Below are 22,399 nucleotides of genomic sequence, written 5' to 3'. Positions count from 1 at the left end.
GACGCTCTTTCGTGTTGCAATAAGATTACATAAAAATATTGATAAATGTTTTCAGACAATCTGACCCGAAAATTTGTTTATGACATATAAATCTGCGATGTCGTTGTATTTATCAGTGTCTTTTTGAAGTATGAATTTTGAAATATTTCGAGAAGAGCACGAATTGCAATTTATTATATAAAGATTTAATTTGTCAATATATTAGTGTTTCAATATTGGACATAATTCGTAATGTATAAAGAGGATAATAAAGGAGATGCATTGATGTATTTAATTGTATTTAATAAGTTTCCCATGACAATTTGATAGTATTGATAAAATATTGCGATACTATTGTACAACGGTGTATTATCCAGAGTAGTCCTTCACTCGAGACTGACTGACAATGAATCGTGCATGCAGAAGATTGTATTGGTTAAAAAAAAAAGAAAATAAAAGATAAAGCTCTTGGTGCCCACACATTGATTCGATATTTCGTTTGGAATTGATAATCCCGGATTCTAGCGATTCTGCTGTCAAAAAGAAACTACTGTCGACACAAATAAGTCCTCCCTAAAAAGTTACCGTTTCGTGCAGTTACTTCTCATTGATTTTACGTCCAGTGGGTCATGATATTCCCGCTCACACGTTCGCACGATTTGAGGCTGACGGGTCAGTGCAGACGCGTTTAACTATTTCCGATGAGATTGTGGATTTAGCTTTCCGTTCTGCATTCTATGAATATCAAACCGTCTCGGTGTTGACGCGCGTGCGTATATGTTTACCTTGGAATATCAGACAGACCATACACACGATAAAGTCAATGATATTCCTTGTCCCAGGTGGTTGACCGACTGTGCCCTAAGAAAATTAACAGAGGTCTAAGGTTCCGCACGCTGAGATCTAAAGTTATACGGCTGTGTCATGCAGCGCGCAATATTGTCACGACGTCACGAGCGCGTTCTAATTAATGTGCCTTTACAATGTTAATTCAGGTCGTAAATAATTTCACACGGTAGCGACAGCGTACGCGATTATCAACGAATAAATATGATAAAATGATTTTCGACTTGACGATTTGACGAAGCGATTTGATCTTGCTTTACACGTCACAAGTGCAACAAGAGCCCGTGCTGTTAAACGGCGCTTTTACGCATCTCTACTCCTTCACCTCTGTACGTGCGCGCATACAATAGAATAGGGGACGTGTTAATCGTACGAAAGCACGCGGCTAAACCAATCGCTATACATGCTCTCCCCGAATTACAGCGGACAACGCTGCGCCAGGGAATTAAGCGACACCTAAGGGCATATGTGCTCCGGGAGATGTCACGATACCGCGACAATACTTGCCCAGTTTCCCATCGGAACCTCAAAGTGACTTATCGCCGTAGGCCGCGTGTACCGTCGTTTCTGTACGTAATTTGCCATTCGCGAATTGCGCGCGACGCGATTTAAGAGGGAAACGGAAATGGACAAGTGCTGCGCAATGCACAATGATTCTAATTCCTTTAAAAGCTAGCCAAAATGTCGTTTTTTAATTATCAAATTATAATAATTATTTAAAATAATTTTAATGCATTATATCGAAAAATTATAAAACCAACCTTTTCTAAGTTATGTTTTCAGTAGAATTACCAGTTTTCAAGCATATTTTTTAAGATATGGAATAATACGTAATATTTGTTTACATTTTATATTTTCGGATACAGTTTACGTAAGAGTAATCAATTTCAACTAAAATAAGCGTTGCTATTTAACATTTAGATAAATATTTATTTCTTCTAGTTCAATAAGTCATTCGTAGATTTAAAAAAAAGTCCGATGATGCTTGATTCAGATCTCATTTTATAAATGTCTAAAATGGTTAATTCTCTAGAGAAAAAAACACATTCATATTCCTTTTACTAATATTGTAAAATATTTAATAGAAACACCTAAAGGCTCGTCTGCATAGTAGTCGTAGACGATCGTAAAGTCTAAGTCGTAGGAAACTGACCAATTACAATCAAATGTAAGGAGAATACTTAAGTAGGATTAGTTAATTAATTTCTTAGAGTTTGAGACCTTACAATTGTCTACGACTTCTATATAGACGAGCCTTAACATGTTCATTACGATGAATTATGTAATACATTATCTATAGATGTTATTGCTAATTAAATTTCAAAATCAATTTTACGGTCAAAACGTCAAATGTTTTTAATAGTGATGATAATGAATAATTTGTAAAGTAAATTCAAAACGTTATCATTATGCACTATGTGTCTTTTTATTATTTTAAATTATAAAAACGATTTTAAACAAAATTTATTTAAAAATTGACATAAATAATGTATAAATAATTTTAGCCAAGTTTAGAGGTTTTTGAAATTATTGTGCAATGACAATTTCACTGTGACTTAATGTACAAATATACAAAAATTAGGGAAAATATCGAAAAAAAGAAGCTCTCAAAATATATATTTTCCTCGATATACGCGCGTACATTGACATAACTGTGCATTTGATATGTGTGAAATATAAATTTTTTATGTTGCTTTGTATTGTAACTTTTGCAAGCAAAGCCTACTTTTTCTCGTTTAACGAATAACACCGTCTTATACTGGGAAAAGTTAAAACGCATCGCGTTATGTTTAGGTATTCTCGACAACAGATTGTCGTAAGTTGCTACGAGCAAATAAGGCCTGTTTATGCTTTGGTTTCCATCCATGTGAAGGAAACTCAAGCAAATCTTCTGTTTAATCTTAAGCGTACACTTGCGCCCTTGAATTTTCAACGATACGAATAACGAGAAACAGCGGCGCAAATAGGCGGTGACCGCTAGATTGTTTAAAGAGGACATTACAAAAAGACGGCAAGGTAGCTGCGAGACGGAGGACTGAGATAAATTATCTCAGGGAAAAAATGTACTGCGAAATACGAGAGAGCTGTTAGAATCGTAACGAGCGTAACGTAGATATAAAAAGAGACGCTGGCAGACTAAAAGGGAATAAGTCAAACAGATATGTTAAGGAAAGAAGATGACATAAAAATAAAGTGCTTAAAAGAACTGGGAGAAATGAAAGCAGACACGGTTAAATGTAACTAGGATAAGGAGAAGAGAAAAAGAAACAATGCGATAAGGGAAAAAGGTGATTCTCTCGGAGCCTGGCGAGATCGAGGGGCGGAACGGAGGAAAGGGAACAGAGATGAGGGCGAGAGAGCACGAAGGGAGCAAACATTAATGCCACCTTGCAGACCGCAGATGTTGCACCAATTACAAACCTCATCCTTCCTTCGCAGTCCGTCCTTTCCTTCCTCCCGACCTCCGCAAATAGAGAAGGAGAGACAAGGAGACATATGCCGTATTCAAACTTACCACGTCCCATCGCATTCACCATCTTCCTCTCTTCGCCTCTCAGCCTCCATCTTTTCACTCTCATCTTTCCGCCGTCTCTCAACCCGCCCCCGGGGCGATGACATTGGTTATACGGGAGGAGACACACGGTAGACACAGTAGAGACGGCGAAGCTCAACGAGACACGAATTTTCGATTAAATTTAACACAGGGCGCAAAAGGACGCCAGGGCGCTGCACGTTGCTGTTTTAGGTGATAGAGCAAAGCGAAGGACAAAGAAAGAAATAGAGGGGTGAGGAGGGAAAGGCGTGGATGGGGATGGAGAACGCGGTCTACACAGCGGTGGCTGATATTATTCTTGGGTCTTCCTCGCTGGAGCATTATTAGTTCCGGCGTGTTAGCATACATGAAATATTGATGTTACACGGATCTCTTCTACCCAAGTCAACCCCAGTTCCCAGTTCTCTCTCTCTCTCTCTCTCTCTCTCTCTCTCTCTCTCTCTTGTTTCTATCTATTCATCTATCCTTTCCGCTCTTGCATATAACCACCACTCATGTGTGTCTGTTACGAACATCACTTCAGTTGCCTCTCTGTTACCTTTATGTTTATTCTGCCATTCTTTTTATTCTTCACACTCGTTCCTCACCTAAACTTTTTTGATAGTCACACACACATACATACTTCCGCGTTTTGATTTTCTAAGTAAATACTTGCAGTTTTCCAAAGAGCAATATGTTACATTGAAATCTTTTTTCTTCAAGTTTTTTTTGATAGATTTAATCTATAAAATTTGTTTGAATTTTTCTTTTTTTATACAACGATGAAAATACGTTACTTTAATAATACGTTGTGTGATTTAAAACAGCTATGTTCATGTCGATCATTTTGTATAATATAGAAAGAAAGATTCGTTCTCGGAAAAATTCCAATTGTTATCCCGTTACAGACCTCATTTCCGTGGTTCTCTTTCGCCCTCTGTAGAAAGCTTTAAAGCGAACTGCTTACCCTTCTTCAAACCACTCTTAAAGCCGCAATCGATTCCCAGGATTCCCTGGTGGGTCCCCTGGCTCTAGTTAACATCGAAGTTAATCGCGTCGGAGATTCAAAGTATGTTGCTGGAAAATCCAGTTATGGGATGGCATTTGACTATACGTGATGCTAGATTGAATATGTAAATCCGTTCTAGCTAGATTACGATTTTACTAACACATAGAGTACACAGGTTGGAGTTTTTGAGTTTTTTTATGTATTCGCAAAGATGTTTGTTAATGCTAATAATAAACGATTTATAAATGTATCAGAATATTTCTGTGCATTTAATACACATAATGCTACAATTAACAATCCTTCATAATTCGTAAGAAATGTTTCATTTAATAGTTTTCTGCTTTTATATTTTTGACATTACGTCTGCATTTCTAAATTCTGTTCTCTGTCTCATTATTTCTACCTTTTTTTTAAACGTGTAAGAAAAATCTAAATGATTGATGTGTTCTTTTCAAATAAAGGTATATAAAAGATCCAAGAGAATACTTTTACCAAATATATCTCGAGTGCTTGTTACTCTTCGTATATTGTACGCTCGCGTGACAGTCGACGAGTGCATCACTTCGTTGAAATGCGAAGTTACGAAATCAATCCCATAATTCGTAAAATTGCGATGATGTACGTTTGAAATTACATAAAAAGGAGATATATACCGCTGCGAGTACCTACTCACCTGTCTTGATATTCTTCTCATTTTGAATTGTCAGCGAACTTGGATTTCCGTAAACAGAGTTATTCATCTCCGCCATGAATTCCCAATCTGCAAAAGTAAACGCGCGTTGGAAAATTAGATTCAAGCTAGTGAATATACGACGTGAATAATATCAATTATGATATATATGGAAGCATCAAATCCTATAACATAATTCTAATAGCACGATCTGCAATAATTTATCAATTTTGCAATGTTTTATGTATATAACCGTCATGACAAGAATCTGTCTCTAATATCTACCTTTTTTAGGGACCTCTGTGGTAGACGGGCTAGGACTGGTACTTGGTGGTGCAGACACTGTAACAAAATAAGTTTTCATCTTTAAAAACCGAGTATACGTTATAAATATTCAAAATATTCGTATATTTCTCAATCGTACAAAAAGACTCAGTCTTTCTTCATTCATCATTTTTTTCACAATTTTCGTGAAAAAGAACACAATTATTTTCAATGTTTCAAAGAGACGTGCTTTCTCAAATCCTCTCCCTCGATTCCAATCTATGGTACGCTCGCGTATTTCTTTTTGTTTTCATTCCTATTGTTACCAGCTTGTCTCGCGACTGCTTACATTTTTTACGTGGATCTAAGAAAGGTACGAGAATATTCATTATTTTGAACCGTCATTTATTTTTAGAATAATTCGAGAAATTACATAAAACAAATATGGAATTAAAATGAAAACAAACCAATGTAGAATTATGTGTTACCTATATGTACGTATATATTTACACGCAACCAGACAAAATACTTTTGTCCTTCCAGATTGGGTAAATTCTACACTGCGCGATATTATGGATCGCGCCACCTGTTACTAACTTCTCTCCCGGAACGTATTAGCCGCTGTAACGCCGGCCAAGCCGGCCAAACTCTACATCATATTTTACTCCGGTACTACCGACATCCGCGCCTTCCACCCTACACGCGCCTCTACGCGTAACTTATCCGGGTGTATATACCTGAATAATTATTCGTAATTTCATCATTTGTCTTTAGCGAATGCGTCGTCGACGGGATTTATTACCGACTGCAACTGTCCGCGGCTAGACGTGCTTACTGAAATTCCAGTTAAAAATTTTGCAGGATATGGTATTAATTTAAATTAGTATTGATAACTTTGTTATAATTATTACGCTTATCGCTGGATATATGTATCGGTATCGTATTAGCAATATTATAATTATTTTATCTAATCCTACTGTTAGAAAATTTACTTTAATTGTGCTATTAGCTCATTTTTATTTTTTTATGTACGATGATATCTTTTTATAGACATTCAGGAAGAGTAAGGGAACTGTGAACACCTAGGGAAAAATTATATAAATCAGACGTTTATAATTAAAAAAGTTTTTATTTAAAAGGTACCAGTTATTTTTGGCTTTAAAAAAAATTACAATAATTAATATTCATTATTATATCAGTAATGAACTATAAAGCCTATGACACATAGAAAAACATAAAACAATAAGATATAAGTGATAAGCAAACCAGCCAATCACAGTAAAGAACGTAAGGCAATAACGTAAGCAATAGAAAGTCCAAAATGTTGATTTGCTTATTGCTTATGTCTTATTTTACTGCATAAGTTTTTTATGTGTCATAGCCTTAATTTTAAACAAAAATCAAAATTCTTTAGAATTATTCACTGCCACATGAGTTAAATGATGAGTCAATTTTGTGTTTTTATTTAAAACTTAGTAGTTTACATAAATAATATATAAATATTAATTATTAATTTAAAGTCAGTATCCTTTAAATAAAACTTCTATAATTGATAAATAATCGTAAGTTTTATTTAATTTTTTTCTTAAAACATGTATTCTTTAACAACGTATACATTCTATGATCACACGTACAATGCTACACTAATACCACTAGATACGAGAAACGAAAGATTATTACTACTTTTATATACTGCAATAGAGTATCGTTCACGTTTACCTCGTATATGTAATTCCCCTTTCAATAAGTATTTTTAATATCAACTCTCTATTTCTAATTAAATTTTTGCACGAAATGAGAAGCAAAGTCCTGCTGGAACATATTATCATACATTTTAATTCAGGTGTATTCGAGAAAAAAGCGCAATAAGGAATAAAAGGATTAAGAATCAGATTTTGCGTGAGAAATATGTTCTCTTAATATCAATATAAACGCAAATGTTACATTAAATATCCGTTAATGTAAATAAATTACACTAGTTTACAGTAAGAAATTACTTTAGACCGGACTACGTGTCTCTTATAGATTTTTGGATGCTGAAAACGATGCCGTAAGCGAAAAAATTCTAGCACGTCAGATTTCCAAGGTAATTGAGGTTTAATATGTAACAAATGGTTTTTTTGGCGATATTTGACATTAATATTTTTTTATAAAGAAGGTGAACGTTATCTTGAAATTTCGAATCAAAAGTCATGAATGTATCATTACCCTTCTAAAATGCATTTTTTTTTATTTCAATATCTTACTTTTTAACCATGTTATGAAGGATTAAAGATAAGAGCTATTTCGAATATGGGGACTCCGGCAGCGTCATATGTGTATGCGGATTAATTTTTTAAAGTCACATTTTATGTGATTATTTTTTAAGGTTACCTTAACACTTATAGACAGCCAGACAGACAGACAGAGAGAGAGAGAGAGTTGTTTTATAAAAAAGATATGTGTTGCATATTACAAATTGCATATTTTTTTTTAAAACAATTATGTATTTTCATTACACCAGTCTCATAATTTTGTGCATAAAAGTTAAGGTACAATTATCAAAATGTGACCTTAAAAAATTAATCCGCATGCATATGTGACGCTGCCGGTGTCCCCATATTCGAAATAGTTCCTATCTTTAATTCTTCATAACATGGTTAAAAAGTAAGGTATTGAAATAAAAAAATGCATTTTAGAGGGGATGAATAATACATTCATGACTTCTGATCAAAATTTCAAAATAACGTTCACCTTCTTTATAAAAAAATGTAAAATATATCGCCAAACAAAACATTTTTTACATATTAAACCTCAATTATCTTGAAAATTTGACGAGTTAGAATTTTTTCGCTTGCGACATCGTTTTCAGCATCCAAAAATCTATAAGAGACACATAGTCCGGTCCAAAGTAATTGAAAAAAAATATTTTTTGTAAACTAGTGTTATCTAACCCGCAAAGTTCCGTACGATTATTTCTTCTACGGCATAAATTTAAAAAGGCATAATTTAATATCTATTGATAGCCTCGATATGGAGGATGTATCTACAGTGAAAGAGGTCATTGCTATTTGTCACAAGCACCTGAGCGATTACTAAGCGGCAAGGTTGTAGAGAGGGTACACGCGATGCACGTTGTGGAGGTGCGTTCTCCCCAATGTAAATAGGATAGGATGACAAAGTATGCGCCTCAGCAGACGTGTTTACACACGCGAACGTAATACAAATATGTAGCCCCTGTCGTCTTTTCCGTAAGATAATACCTAAATGACTTTCAACCCCCAGCCCCGTTTTACTTGTTCGAGTGGCAATATTTACGCCAAAAATTACAACGACATGTCGACGTGCAACTTTATCTCGCGACGTTTGTCACCGTACACACGCGCGAGATGGGGTGCGAATGTAAATCAATAAAATTTATATCGTCGAAAATTGGATGGCGAGACACTGAATTTGCGATTGTCATTGTCGTTCATAAGCTTCTCCACGTATAAAAATCAATATTTCAATATCTGTGCAAACGAATTATGATTGTGACCATCAAAATTGTCATCGTTCGTCATTGTGGTTATTATGAGGCTACTATCCAGTTTTATAGATATAAATATGGCACGCACGGTGGATGAAATTCATTTATCATTTTTGCAAGTCACCGATGGAAGGCAAAGAGATTAAAGCTGAGAGCGCAATGAGGAAAAAGCGAGAAAGGCAGAGAGAAAGTAAGATGGAAGAGAACGATAGAGAGGGAAGAGGGAAAAGAAGAAAAAAAGGGCAAGAGGAAAAGAGAGAGAAAGTAAGGCAGCGACTTTTCACCTTTGATTTATCGCGCTAACTTTTATTTTCCTCAGGAGATATTAAAACCCGTTGTCCTGACCATTTAGCTTCACTGAGCTGATTGATGATTGGACCAGTTAACGTGCCGACCTCCACCGACGAATCAGCTCTTTCATTATGCCCAATTAATATGCATTTGTAGCATACTAGAATCTAGAGATTTAATTGCCAACCTGATCAAAATTTAATTCAGAGTCAGATTGTCGCAACTTTGCAAGAAAGATTCATTGATCGTCAATAATTAATTATCAAAAATTATTGGGAGAGTTTATCGCAAATAAAAAATGTTCAGATACCGATATAAATATAAAGATACTTTTTAATTTAGTATTCTGTCGTAGAAAAATCGTAAATAAAATCTAGTAAAGATATAGAGAAGAAATATATCGTGCGATTTCTACTATATTTGTAAAATTTATACATCCTAAAAGTTATCTGTCCAAAAATGCATCGATTTAAAAGCAATTATCGTAGTGAGTGTGCCAGGAGAACTCATTAAAATCTTAAGATGTCTTAATTAATCTAATAGCATCATCCCTTTTCATTGGTACATCACTAAACGATCTATTTCTCCCTTTCCCATTCACTCATTTGCCTTCCATCTAATTTCTCCTTGCATCGTGCAATGAGTATACGCAAGACGTTCAGATGTCTAGTGTAAATGTTATTCACTAAGCGAGTAATTTTGTTAGCGTATCTTAGCACTGTATAAATTACATACAATTAGGAAACCAATGTCAATAACCAAAAGGAATCTATTTGTAGAATATTAAATATATATATCAAGGTACAAGTTTAAAGTATCAAAGTTGATCACGGGGAATAAGACACGTTAGAAAATTGGAAATTAAATAATATAATGACAATTACTGGTTTTTAACTAAATATCATTCGAAGTATTAGGAAAACGAGCTTTTAGAAGTAAAATTTGAATTAAAATTTGCAATATATATTTCATACAACGTGCATGTCTAAGACCGATATTTATAGTCGGTTCTTATTTTAAAATCGTCTTAAATAATATCTCAAGATGCTAATACGGCTCTGCGATCGGTTCATGACATCTTAATACTGTACTTAAGACAGTCTTAAATATAAGAATCGACTATGAATATCGATTACAAAGATATCTTTAAATATGCGTGATATCTGGAATAACAATTTTAAAATACAAGTTACTTTAGAAGAAAACCTACTTGGAAACTTCTTTAGTTTATTTTAACATCATTTTTTTAAAGCAAAAACATGGAGCGTGATCATCGTTTATCGTACTTTTCTGACTCTTCAATTTCTTATATTTAAAAATAGTTTAAGCTATACTTTAATATATTCATTTGAAATTGATTAAAGAATATAATTTTTTCTTATTAATTTTTCTTATTGATTAAAGAAATTAATTTGTTTCTTATTTGTTTTTCTCATAATTTTTTAAGAGTTTGTCAAAGATTTCTTATATTTTCAATCACTAATTCATTGAAAATTATTTCAGTTTCTTGATACCTTTATGAAAAGATCAATTCCGAATTATTCAAAGAGACGATAATAACTTTCGACAAACGACCCGAACTTTTCGGACCTCGTAATTAGTATCGTATCGTATATTCTTTATCTCGCGTATCGCAGTACAGCGTAATTAAATTACACGCGGTCTGAATTGTAAATCGTTTACGGTATGCGTTAGGCGTTAGGCGTCCAGGTCGATGGCCACCAATTGTCAATGCTGCCATTATTGCGGTCGGACCGCGATCATTAACTAAATCGACGACAGATCCGTAGGAAATAATTTGCCGTAGACGTCATCGAATCTCGGTGCAGGACGACAAGCAGGAAATTGCCAGGCTTCGTCGGGTTACGATCGCGTAACCTAATTCCGTGAAACAATGGTAGTAGCGGGCGCGCTGACCCGCTTTTGTCAGCAGCTGCCGCTACATGTCTGTAATTACTCGCGACGAAATCTCTCACTAACATATCGATCGAAGATGTTCGGCCATTTGATTCAATTAGCGATTGGAGAAGTAGATATACAGGTCGTATTAGCAGACCTTCGGTCGATACATCTTCGATCCCCATCGACCCCTGCCCCTTCGTAAACACGAAGTCAAAGCCCTCTTTGATAATTACCGACCTATGGCTCGTCACATTAACGCGCCTTGTGACGCATCGATCCATTAACGTGCCAACCGAGTGAGTCTCAAGGCGGATGTTGTGACGATCCGCGTTGATATCCCATGGGATTATCAATGTCGCTGGTTGGAAGAGCATCTTTGGCTTCCTATTGACATGTTGTCGCATGTTCCACACGACAAAACAATGTAAAAGGTATTGTGTATGTCAGTTTTTGTTTGACAGATCTGCGAATAATTCCGAGCAGTCTCTCCGTGAGATTTTTTCATGATAGGAGTTCCTGCGTTTTGTCGGATCTCAAGTTAATAGGATCCCGTAACGATCAGAAAGGGTGGCTGTATAACGTAGTTATAATTCTATCAGGACTGCCTTTGTTCGGGACCGTATTTCCAAACGGTGATCTCGATAAAGTAGCCAATGGTGTCCACCGGAAGGCATTTCCTTGCGGAGCGGTCGAACGGGAGGGCGTGGATGCGCGCGGTTAAGGGTGGCTAAAACAGCTCGTAGATGCCGGGTGACGAGGAGGGGGGGGACGAGGGGGCGAGAATAACGGGAGAGAAATGGAGAAAGACAGACAGTGAAGGAGTACGAGAGAAAGACAGACCGAGGAAGGAAGGGTGTGGGAGGTGGGGAATTAGTATGCGGCGGCTGTCACGGCGCCATACCTCGACTGCGGCGCCTTCCTGCACCTTTTGCCCAACCCTGGACCATTCGGGCTAGACCGTTAATTTTCCATCCCGTGACTCCAATCAATCTTACCGCCGTCAGCGAGTCTCCCTTATGGCGATACCTCGTGGTCCTTTCTCTCTCCTTTAGCTTTCGATACGTTACTCGTCTGCCACCTCGGATTCCAGCCGCTGTCATTTCCGGCTTCCTGATTCTCATGTGCGACTACTAAATACGTGCCGTTGTATTTACGGACCTGATGCACATGGGTGATGCAAGGACAGGAAGTGCTTGCTACCCCTACCCTAAATTTTGACAAGTAATTGAATTATAAAAATTCATTTGTACGACGAAAAGTTAAACGCTCATTGGCGATACGTCATTCATAAGAAAGTTCGTTGAAAATTTTTTAAGTCTGATTTAGTATAAATATTTTAATAAGTTATATGTGTAAAGATAAATTTTGACTTTTCCATTCTCTGACTGAAATTCTATGCCCATCACGTGGTAGCCGAATATCGACGTTCGAATTGCGGCAGTCAGTAAAGATCTTGATATCATTAATCCAAGATATTCGATATCATTAGTCCAAGAAATTAGTTTTCCAATAATTTTTCCGCAATTAATGGCGCATGTGTTCGAAGTAAAACAGAAAAGAAATCGCCTGAAGTCTCATTCATTAGAGGTTATTTACATTGCAAATAAATTATATCGGTTTATTGCTCACTGCTATGTGAGTTTCATATTGTTATCATTATAATTATATGCTGATCTGTTACCTCGTCATTATCTTTAAATTGATACAGTCTCAAAAAATACATTAATCTTCGTAAATAATGAGATATTCATGTAAAAATCTAACAATAAGTTCCATTAAGTACAGATTTAAAACGAATTCCTAAAGTTCTTACAAGATTTGTTCTTGTTAGATTTGTTTCAAACGCAGAATTTTTAAGCATTGAGGTGCATCACCACGTTTAATGTGTACATTCTATCGTACAATTATTTGTGTATTAATCTTTTTTAATTCAGCTTTAATTCATTTTAATTGAAATTCAAGTAATTTAACGGAATTACTTCAGTTAAGCAACCGTCCCCCTTCATAATAATTGCGAGAGTTCTACCCGCGCGTATCGAGGATTATTATTGTCTGAGTTTCCTATCCATATTATCTGCTTTCGACACCAGCCTCGGGGCTGATCCTGTCGTGAACGAAGACTCGCGCAACACCGTAGCGTAATCGACAAGAGCGTAAACGGAACGCTGACTTTAATGAAGTACGTCGCGCGTCGGTGAGATGGCTGATTTAACTACTAGATCGCTATTCATCTCGACCAGACCTCAGAGTTTCTTTGCTTACGCTGTTCAATAATGCTTTGTCAGGCTTTATATATCGCAAATTATACGACGAATATCATTCCATAATGTTCTTAATATCATTCTGAAGATGCGAATTAATAATAATCTTGTTACAATAATGTGTTAATAAACGTAAATAGACGGCCAGCAATTTATCAGTCGACGTGTCGTTATAATCTTGAAGTTTTCGAAAGACAAGCTCGCGGTACTTGCGGAATACTCCTTTCGAGGTGGGTTTATGGAGAAGTTATATATTTTACGGCGGGATGAAATCGCGTTGACGTCTGAGACTCGGTAGCGACAAACCGCAAGGACGGATTTCGGATTCCGGCGAATCCACCGAACGAGAACTAACATTGGCTTTCCCTCGAAGGCATCGTCTCCGCGGATTTTATGGAAATATTTTCTCCTCCTTCTCGGGGATTTTCTTTTTAACGCGTTCCATCTCTCTCACTTTCTCTCTCTCTCTCTCTCTCTCTTTCTCTCTCTCTCTCTCTCTCTTCGTTCCTCTTTCTTTCCTTCTTTCCTAGTCTCCCGCGTTTTCCTAGATCTCCTCCTTTAATCGCATTACCGTACGTAGATATATATATATATTTCCATTCGTCGAACTGTTCGACGCCGATTGAGGCAGCTCTTTTACCATCTTCATGGCGTTTCATCTTCTGCTTGCTTACTTTTGCCGTTGCCAATGTTACTGATAATTGGAAGCTTGTACCATTAAATGAGCGTGAAGGCAATTTCGCAGCAATATAACCGATATAATCGAATTGTTTATACATTAATTATATGTATATTTTATATTACTCATTAACCAAAGTGTCAACTATTAAAAACATCTTCGTTGTTTTTCACTAAAATTCCGATCTTGTGTAATAAAATGTATACTGTGGAACATTTTATTACACAAGATCGGAATCTTAGTGAAAAACAACGAAGATGTTTTTAATCGTTGACTAAATTTTTAGATTAATATTATAATTATCTTATTAATGCTTGTCTTCATTAAATTTTTAAATCGAAAAGAAAATCGACCCGAATTACATTACTGCGTGTTATTGCAAGGAGTGCTCGAATATTATGAAATTAGTGTAGAAACTTTCGACGAACGATTTATCCTCCCGTCTCACAAATCGAGTATTATTGTTTGTTCCTTCAGTCTTGGCACCGAGAGTCTTCCTAGCCGAATTAGCGCAAAACTTGCGCAAACGCAAAAGGAGACGCGTAAAGCCCATCGGCAGAAAGTGAGACGAAGTTACAGCGCATTAGTTTGTTTAAGAGACAGACGCCGGAGGGAGAGAGAGAGAGGGCACAGTCGCCTAGCAGACCGACGTTACTAGCCGTTTGAAGAACGACTTTCGGAATCGACTTTCCTGCCGGAGCGAAGAGAAGTTTGGCAATTTCCTTGGGCTAATCTGCTGGTCGGTCAGCATTGAGATGCTGCGGGGGTTACTATCGCAGGGAGTCCCGACGAAGGAGGGGAAAACGAAGAGGCGTAGTGGCACGACCGGGGTTGATCCATCGACCACGAACGCCGGGCGGTCCTATGAATTATACAAGCGACTCTCTATCGCTCTCTCATTTGGCGTCTCTTTCTCAGAGATATCCCCCGTGATGCCGACGAGAGGCACGACGAGAACGACGAAGTGGAAGCTGAAAAAGAGATGTGAAGGGGGAAGGGAAAAGAGAGAGAGACACAGACGCGTGCCAGAGTATCTGATTGTGAGCTTACACATTGCCGCGACTGTCTTGACGTGACAACGAGTGACCATCCAATAAAGGATGACAATTAAAGCCTGACATGGGCGGCGACACTTTTTCTTTCATTATCCCCGGAGAGCGTTCGTTGGCGGTGCGCACGACTGATAAAAGTCGCAGACAGAATCCGTAGATTGATGAGTTTTGGCCGTTTGGAACGGCTTTTATAGGTATTAGCTTTACGTGGAACTCGTTGCAATAGAATGTAAGTCGTTTTCTCGTCGTTAATTTGTTTTTCCTATATCCTGTTTAATTTACCCAGTAATAATATTGCGTTGAAAATGTATATTTAACAATATCTTGATTATTTACGAATATCATTCTAATAATGCCGAATTAACACGTAATTTAAACGATGAAAGCAGCAAATTAGCGACTACTTTTTCGATTATTTAAATTACGAGATTGTAAAATTTGTTACTACTATTATTAAGAAAGATTTTTAGAGAAGAAATAATTAAAAAATATAAAATTATAACGTTAGCATGATACAGAATATTACAATAGATTGGTTTCCTTTCGTTGGTTTCCTATCATTGCCTTATTTCGAAAATGGCACAACTCAAAAATTATGATTTTCAAGTAGATAACTACTATGATTGAGTTAAGCAAACATTACGCTATCAATCAAAAGTGAATTGACTTAATTTCATTAAAAAATTGTCAAAATTGTCGCAATTCAAAAAATAGGTTTTTAAGGATTGTGAAACAAAAATGACAAAAATGACATTTGATCGTGCGAATATTTTCTTTTTACCGATATTTGGTTAGTCAATAATTTTCCGTCAAGTTAAACATTTTTTTAAAAATATTTTTTTAGAAACATTTTTTTTTAGTTGTGTCAAAACGCTTTGAAAGAAGCTTATGTCTATTAGAGCATGAATTCTTTTATATTTAATAAAATGTGAAATATATTCTCACGCCTCCAATTTTTAAATGCAGTATATATTAACTATTAATTTTTAGCATTCTAAAATCATATTATAGAAATTAATCGTGCTGTATTGTATAATTGTAGCAAATTAATCTTAGTAATATTTTCATCGCAAAAGGTGCGTGTATATCAATCTTTCTTCTTTAAAAAATTTTAATCAAAGACATATAAATATGCATTAAACTTTTTATATTGCAGAAGCTAGAATAATGAATGTACAAACAATGTGCAGTCCAGATATCAGGAACAATGATAGCTTAACAAAAAGAAAAATATACATCAAACACAACTAAATACGTATTGATACATTCAAGGCAATAGTTGTTTCCCGAAGATATTCCCCGCCGATTTTTCCGCTGACCTATTTTCACGGCGGGTTTGCATGACAGTAAATCTGGAACAGTCTCTCATAAAAAGTACTTGTCGCCCGCTTCCACGCTTATACATACGCAAATACGTACACGCATATTGTCCGCGTATACGGCGAGAGAACGAGACATTTAACGAATTTACCTTTCAGGAAGTAACGAAGCAGTGTCCGCTACTTCGCAATTAATTCAACCGTGCGACCATTAAAAATACGCCACGTGAAATTTGCACAGTAAAGAGACAAAAATGTGTCGGGAAACGACAACTCTTTCCGTCAAGCTGGCATCGAGGCGTGAAGTTAATTACCTCTTCACCGGCGCTTTAAGATCTTCTCACTTTCAAAAATATGTCACAAAGTTGCCATGAATATTCATGATCACTCCGGGAATGTGGAAAATCATTCGAGATGCACTAACAGATTTTGATTTAGTTTTACAAGCAAAAGCTCATCCCCGCTATTGTGAGTGACAATTTATATCTATAGAGTTCAAAAGCTACGACGTAAGCGCGTGATCATCTTTTTTTTATTCTGCAGTGAAATCAGAGTGAAGCACATGTAACGAATTTAGGTAACAAGGTCGCTGTTCATAATTATTTCACACATATATGGAGAAATGCACCCATTAAAAATAGACTCTCAATTTTCAGAGTACACAGCTACGAGAATACGCCGTAACCGCAACAACGGTGCACATTATTCCGATTATGCAACATTAGTGCGATATGATAACGTGAAATTATTTTTCTGTCCTAATCTCTTGCGTAAATGAAGTCATTTAGGTTACACAATGTTACACCGTTACACGCGCGAAACATTTCTTTTGTAATCATTATCTCCGCATTTCGGAATACAAATTATTTGTAATGCGTATCTCTTGTTTTAAAATTCAATTTATAGATCTCGGAAAATTTTGACTCTACAAACTCTATGAAATAATAGATTACGTTTCACTAAACATTCTTCTTAAATTTACTAAATGCTTTTCTAAGAGAGAAAAGAAACGCACGCACATATCAACATATCAGTGTTGATGGAAAGAATATCGACAAAGTTACGGTACTACAGCGTTACTGGAGCGACGTAGTTTCGTACCACAGGTATAGTAAACGGGGGTGTAAGATTGCTCATCCATTGCATCATAAATAATTTATTGAATCGGGGGTTACTAAGAATCGCGACTCAACGAGGAGGACAAAAGTTTCGAAGCGACCCCGAGGCTTTCCACGTTAAAGTTTCGGCCGTGCGGTACGAACTCATGCCCCGAAGGTAGACAGCGGGTCTCCATACAACCCGGTACAAAATTTTTACGCCTCCGTGCGCTGACGAAGTTATAGAAAGGTGTGCCATCGGTGGGACGTCCCGTTTTGTGTCTGCCGAGAGTTCGTGGAAGTCTGATCAATTCATAATTAAAGCGGCCGAGGTAATAGAGAACTTCGTGATATCGCGTCGTCCAAAAGTGCCCACGGAGCAAACAGTTATGTTCACTTGCCTCTCGAGATGAAGAATTCAACGGCGAATTCTTCGACGTGAAATCTCACGTGATTTCTATTGTAAATTATACTGCAAGATTTTACAGAGAGGAAAATTGTAATTTTAAATCTATATAGGTTACGATATATTCACAAAATTTTGCGTTACTATCACCTTGTATTATAAATGATATGTAAATCAATGAATAAAACAATATATTATATAAAATAGATATCAGTATACCTAAGTTTAATATTATAAGTAGAATGCTACACATCGCATCTCAACAAAAGGAATGACACAACTTACAATTTTTCGAACTTTTTATTATTAATATATACAGATTGTGTTTTAAATACATCAGCTTTTAAGAAAAGTAATATAGTTGATTTCAAATACTTTTAGAAAAATGATAAATCGAAATAGGATTAATTTTTAGAGGTGTGATAACAAAATATTATAAAAATTAATATCCACATTAATTATTTCCACATTACTTCTAGAGAACTTGAAACAAGCAATTTGATTAGTTCTAAGTCAACTTATATTTAATATTACTGTAATAAATAATTAATTTTAAAATATGCAATTTTTTTGTTTTTTCTTTCTTGAACAATCTTATTTTGTATTGTGTCACTTTTTTGCGAGAGTGCAAGCATGCAGCATTATAATTGTTAAAAAATTGTTTTTTAATAAAAAAAATTTAAATTTTGTTCTTATTTTAGCTTTTTTCATGGACTTGTTATAAAAATGTATACAAGAGCAACAATAGTTTAAATATTATGTATGTCTTGCTCAAAGCCTCTAAAAGCGTTTAATTGCAATAATGTCGCAGCAATTGCATGATTGACAACAAGTTGCGTTCTCATGAGATACAATTTATGATATGTTCATGATATTCCAAAATTGTTCAAGAAATAGGAATATCAATGTAGCTGAAAATCTAGAAATGAATATTTCTTCGGAGGAGAGGACACACCCCTCGGATAAGTTAAGAATATAACTTCTCGTGGAGATACTATCTGTGTGAATATCAGCGAGAAAATGCTTGCCGGCAACGTTTCAAAATCTAAACGAGATTTTCGGTGAAATTCGTTCCTCCGTGCAACTCCAACGGCAAAATTGCTAAGTGCCGCTGCGTTAGCAGCGTCCGGAATGCATGTGCAGAAAGAGTTTCACAACAAATTTATCAAAGTCACGCTGGGCCATGACTTCGTTTGCATCTTACGCTGAAGAATTCGTTAGTGAAATTCTCAAATCCAAATGAAAAGCTCATAGAACTTTGCGAGCCACGATACCACGCGACCGCGAAAGTTTTCAAAGTCCGACAACTCAGTATGGATTTGCAAAAGGAATTTGAGTACAACGAGAAGTTTTCCGTCTGCAAGAATTTCATCAAGAGCTTGTTAAGCGTTAAGGGATTTTTACTGTCGCGAGTCGCATTATAATTGTCTTCCGAAAATGTTTTACGATACCAAGATTTGTTAGATGTAAAAATGCGGTTTTGGGAATGTATACATCAATCGCTAAAATGATACACCTCGTCAAAAAAAAATAAAATAATAAAGTGATGATAAAATCAATTTTTATACATATATACATTAATTAATTTAATTGGCTTTTGATAAAAAGAATCAAATAATTATGACAAAGTGATAAATACAATATAATGTGTATATATATATGTATATATATATATAATTATATTTAATACATCGCTTCCTTACTTCAAAAGTAAAACAACTAAAAAAATATAATTTTCGAGATATTACCATGAATGAATTAAGGGGATCCTAAAGCGAAGCTCGAACTCCGACAAAGTCACCAGAGGTCGCTGTTTTTCCAGCACATCGACATGTCTTTATATACTACCACATCAATATCTCACGCAACCTATGATACACGCAGTCACACGTTCGTGTCAATTTTGTACAACAAATTCGTCGCGATAAAGCGTCTAAATCTAATTTTAAGAACTCGACGTTATTTGTTCGTGCAAACTATGTGTTTATGGATTACTATTTCGTAAGTACAGGTTGCAAAACTTTCGTATCAAGCAAATGTTACGACTTGACAGCTTAAGATGCCATGTTACACTAAGAAATGGTAACAAATATGTCAATTTCGAAATGTTTGGTCGTTCTCGGCATAAACTCCACCTCACAAACACATATTAATGAGTATACTTTAATCCTGGGAAAGGATTTTTAAATCTGTGAAAGAGAAAAAAGTATTTGTTATACAAAAATTATATGATTTAGGCCCAGTTCCACAACTCACGGTTAACTCTTAATCGAGGTTCAACTTGTTTCTCATCTCTTTCCAATTCTAAATTGGAAAGAGACAATGAATAAGTTAAACCTAGGTTAAGAGTTAACCGTGAATTGTGGAACTGGGCCTTAGTCGGTAATACAGACGGTTTAGGATCCCCTTAAGTAAACATTATCTTATCAATTATCAAAAGTGAACTAATTTAACTTCATAAAAATAGACACAATTTTTAAATAAAAAATAAATAGCTTTTTAAGAGTTGTGAAACGAAATTAACAAAAATAATTTCTCACGAAAAAATCCTGAATATGTGCTTTTGGTTAAGAATATATTTTTTGTCAAAATCATTTGATTAATCAATAATTTTTTGTCAAGTTGAAAAATAGTGTTTTTCTTTTCTAAGAAACTTAATTTTTAAGTTAAATCATTTTTAAAGTAAGACAACGATATCATGAAATAATAAAAAGCGATAATTATCAACTGACTCAAAAAAACTTTGCGATGTTATCTATTTAAGTATTACGTTATTTACACTAATTTAGTGTTACATCCTTTTCTTGACAGATGCCATGTTAAGGGATAATGTTCTATGCATAAGCAAGCATGTCCGAATTAAGGGGAGTGAAAAATGACATTATGGACGCCGACAAAGCAGTCGCGTAACGGCCGTTTATTAAATCCGCGTCTTAGCAGCGACACAGAGCGGTTGAACTGGCGGATACGGCAGGGGTGGACGTTGCATTATGTATACGACGCTCGGGCTAAGGAAATCACAAGGGGTGAGTATGCGGTAGAGGGAGACGAAGGAGGAGTCGAATGAATACGATATTGTTACTATCCAAGCGAACGCCGTAAGTTTTGCTCCTCGTTCTACCCATCATTTTGCGTGCTAAGCCCACGCTTCAACGCTGCTACAAATAGCAGTTTGACTCGACTGCGGAATAAATTAGCCAGGAAATTTGAGCTTTTTCAAGTGGGACAGAAAAGAGAAGAAAACAGATTCTCTGTCGCGAAGGAAAAAAGAGGCCTCAAGGGGGTAAAGACGAGGTAAGACACAAGCACAAAATGCGCTCGAATATCAAGAAACAGGGGTACTTTGCCCCTTAGGCGGTTCTTAATAATAAATTCATATCTTGGTCCCTTGTCTGTTTCCCCTATTCTTTACTGCCGCTGTAGACGAGTTCCGCAACCGAGGAATCGTCTTCGCTTCGCGGGACGACTTACCCACGAAGTAAGGTATCCTCTTTCCCCCTCCTTTCCTCTTGCTTCCACTCGTTTCCTTCAGTCAGTCTACAAATCTCTTTTTTTATGCCGCTTAATAAAACTCGTCTGACATATCTCTAACTGCCGCTACTTAATTTCGAGCCGGCTCGACCTTCTTCAAGGAACGTGAAGGGCTCCGTTACTTCTGCCGGTTGTTACTGACTGTACCAAAGTAGGTTTGTTTGCTTCTCTCCTCTGGACCGTCGTGCATCTCCACCAAGCCTTCGCGGGACCTTTTCGAAGTTATTTCTCCGCTTCCTCTTTGGAGAAGCTCCGAGAAATTCGAATTCCTTTCTGGTCTGACTTTTTCTTCGTATTCTCATCCTCCTGCTCGTAGACGGAACAATAGGATGGTCACAGTCGATTCTAAATCGACAATTTTAAATGGACGGAAAAAGGGCGTATCTCTCCTTATTTGTTGTTTGTCTCTCCGCATAAGACAAGAATGTTGATGTTCGTTAAAAGAGTAATTTATAAAATTTCGAGATCAATTTATTAAATACTTTAAAATTTCATTCTCGAGGATATTTTATTATATTTCTTTCGCCTTAAATTCCTCATATATTGCTATATACATCGATATAAAGTTAATAAATACATCATAAAAATCGTTTATGCAAGCAATCGTAGATGCAAGGTGATATTTCTAGCTTTAAACGTTGCAATTACGTGTCTTAAACAGAATATATAACGATATACAATACATTTGATTGCGAGACATGACTCTTACTACGCGGTTAATCCCGTATCCCTTTCGGGGATACCAATAATTCAGCATTAGCGTCACACCAATAGTCCAACGAGTCATCCAACCGGAATATAGGATTCCGTCGTGAAAATGCTTTTCTCAATAATTTACCATCGTGATATATCGTAGTTAATTTTGTTGCAGCAAAGAAAAAAAGAATGATTTTTTTTCATTAAAAAAAAAAGGAAAATTTATCTGCAAAACTAAAAAAAAAGCTTTCGAAAAATTTTAATTTTGTCTGTGCCACAACTTGGATAGTATGCACGGCACGCGCGAATTTTGTTACTATCCACTTTCGCACAGCTATGCTTGAAAGTAGTATCAA

General features: G+C 36.0%; 1 protein-coding gene across 1 annotated transcript in view; it reads right to left on the bottom strand.

Moving 5' to 3' along the window:
• LOC108723170 (protein CEPU-1) overlaps positions 1-22,399 on the bottom strand; it is a 191,592-nt gene that overhangs the window by 8,441 nt on the left and 160,752 nt on the right. Inside the window, exons 8-9 of the mRNA XM_018448713.1 lie at positions 5,323-5,379; positions 5,041-5,127 (exon numbers count right to left, since the gene is read on the bottom strand). Coding sequence (XP_018304215.1) covers positions 5,041-5,127; positions 5,323-5,379 — 144 coding nt within the window. The remainder of the gene's footprint in view (positions 1-5,040; positions 5,128-5,322; positions 5,380-22,399) is intronic.

The sequence above is a fragment of the Mycetomoellerius zeteki genome, unplaced genomic scaffold (assembly GCF_001594055.1).
Source record: "Mycetomoellerius zeteki isolate Tzet28-1 unplaced genomic scaffold, Tzet1.0 scaffold223, whole genome shotgun sequence".
NCBI classification, from domain to species: domain Eukaryota; kingdom Metazoa; phylum Arthropoda; class Insecta; order Hymenoptera; family Formicidae; genus Mycetomoellerius; species Mycetomoellerius zeteki.
This window is presented reverse-complemented; position numbering and strand designations above follow the sequence as displayed.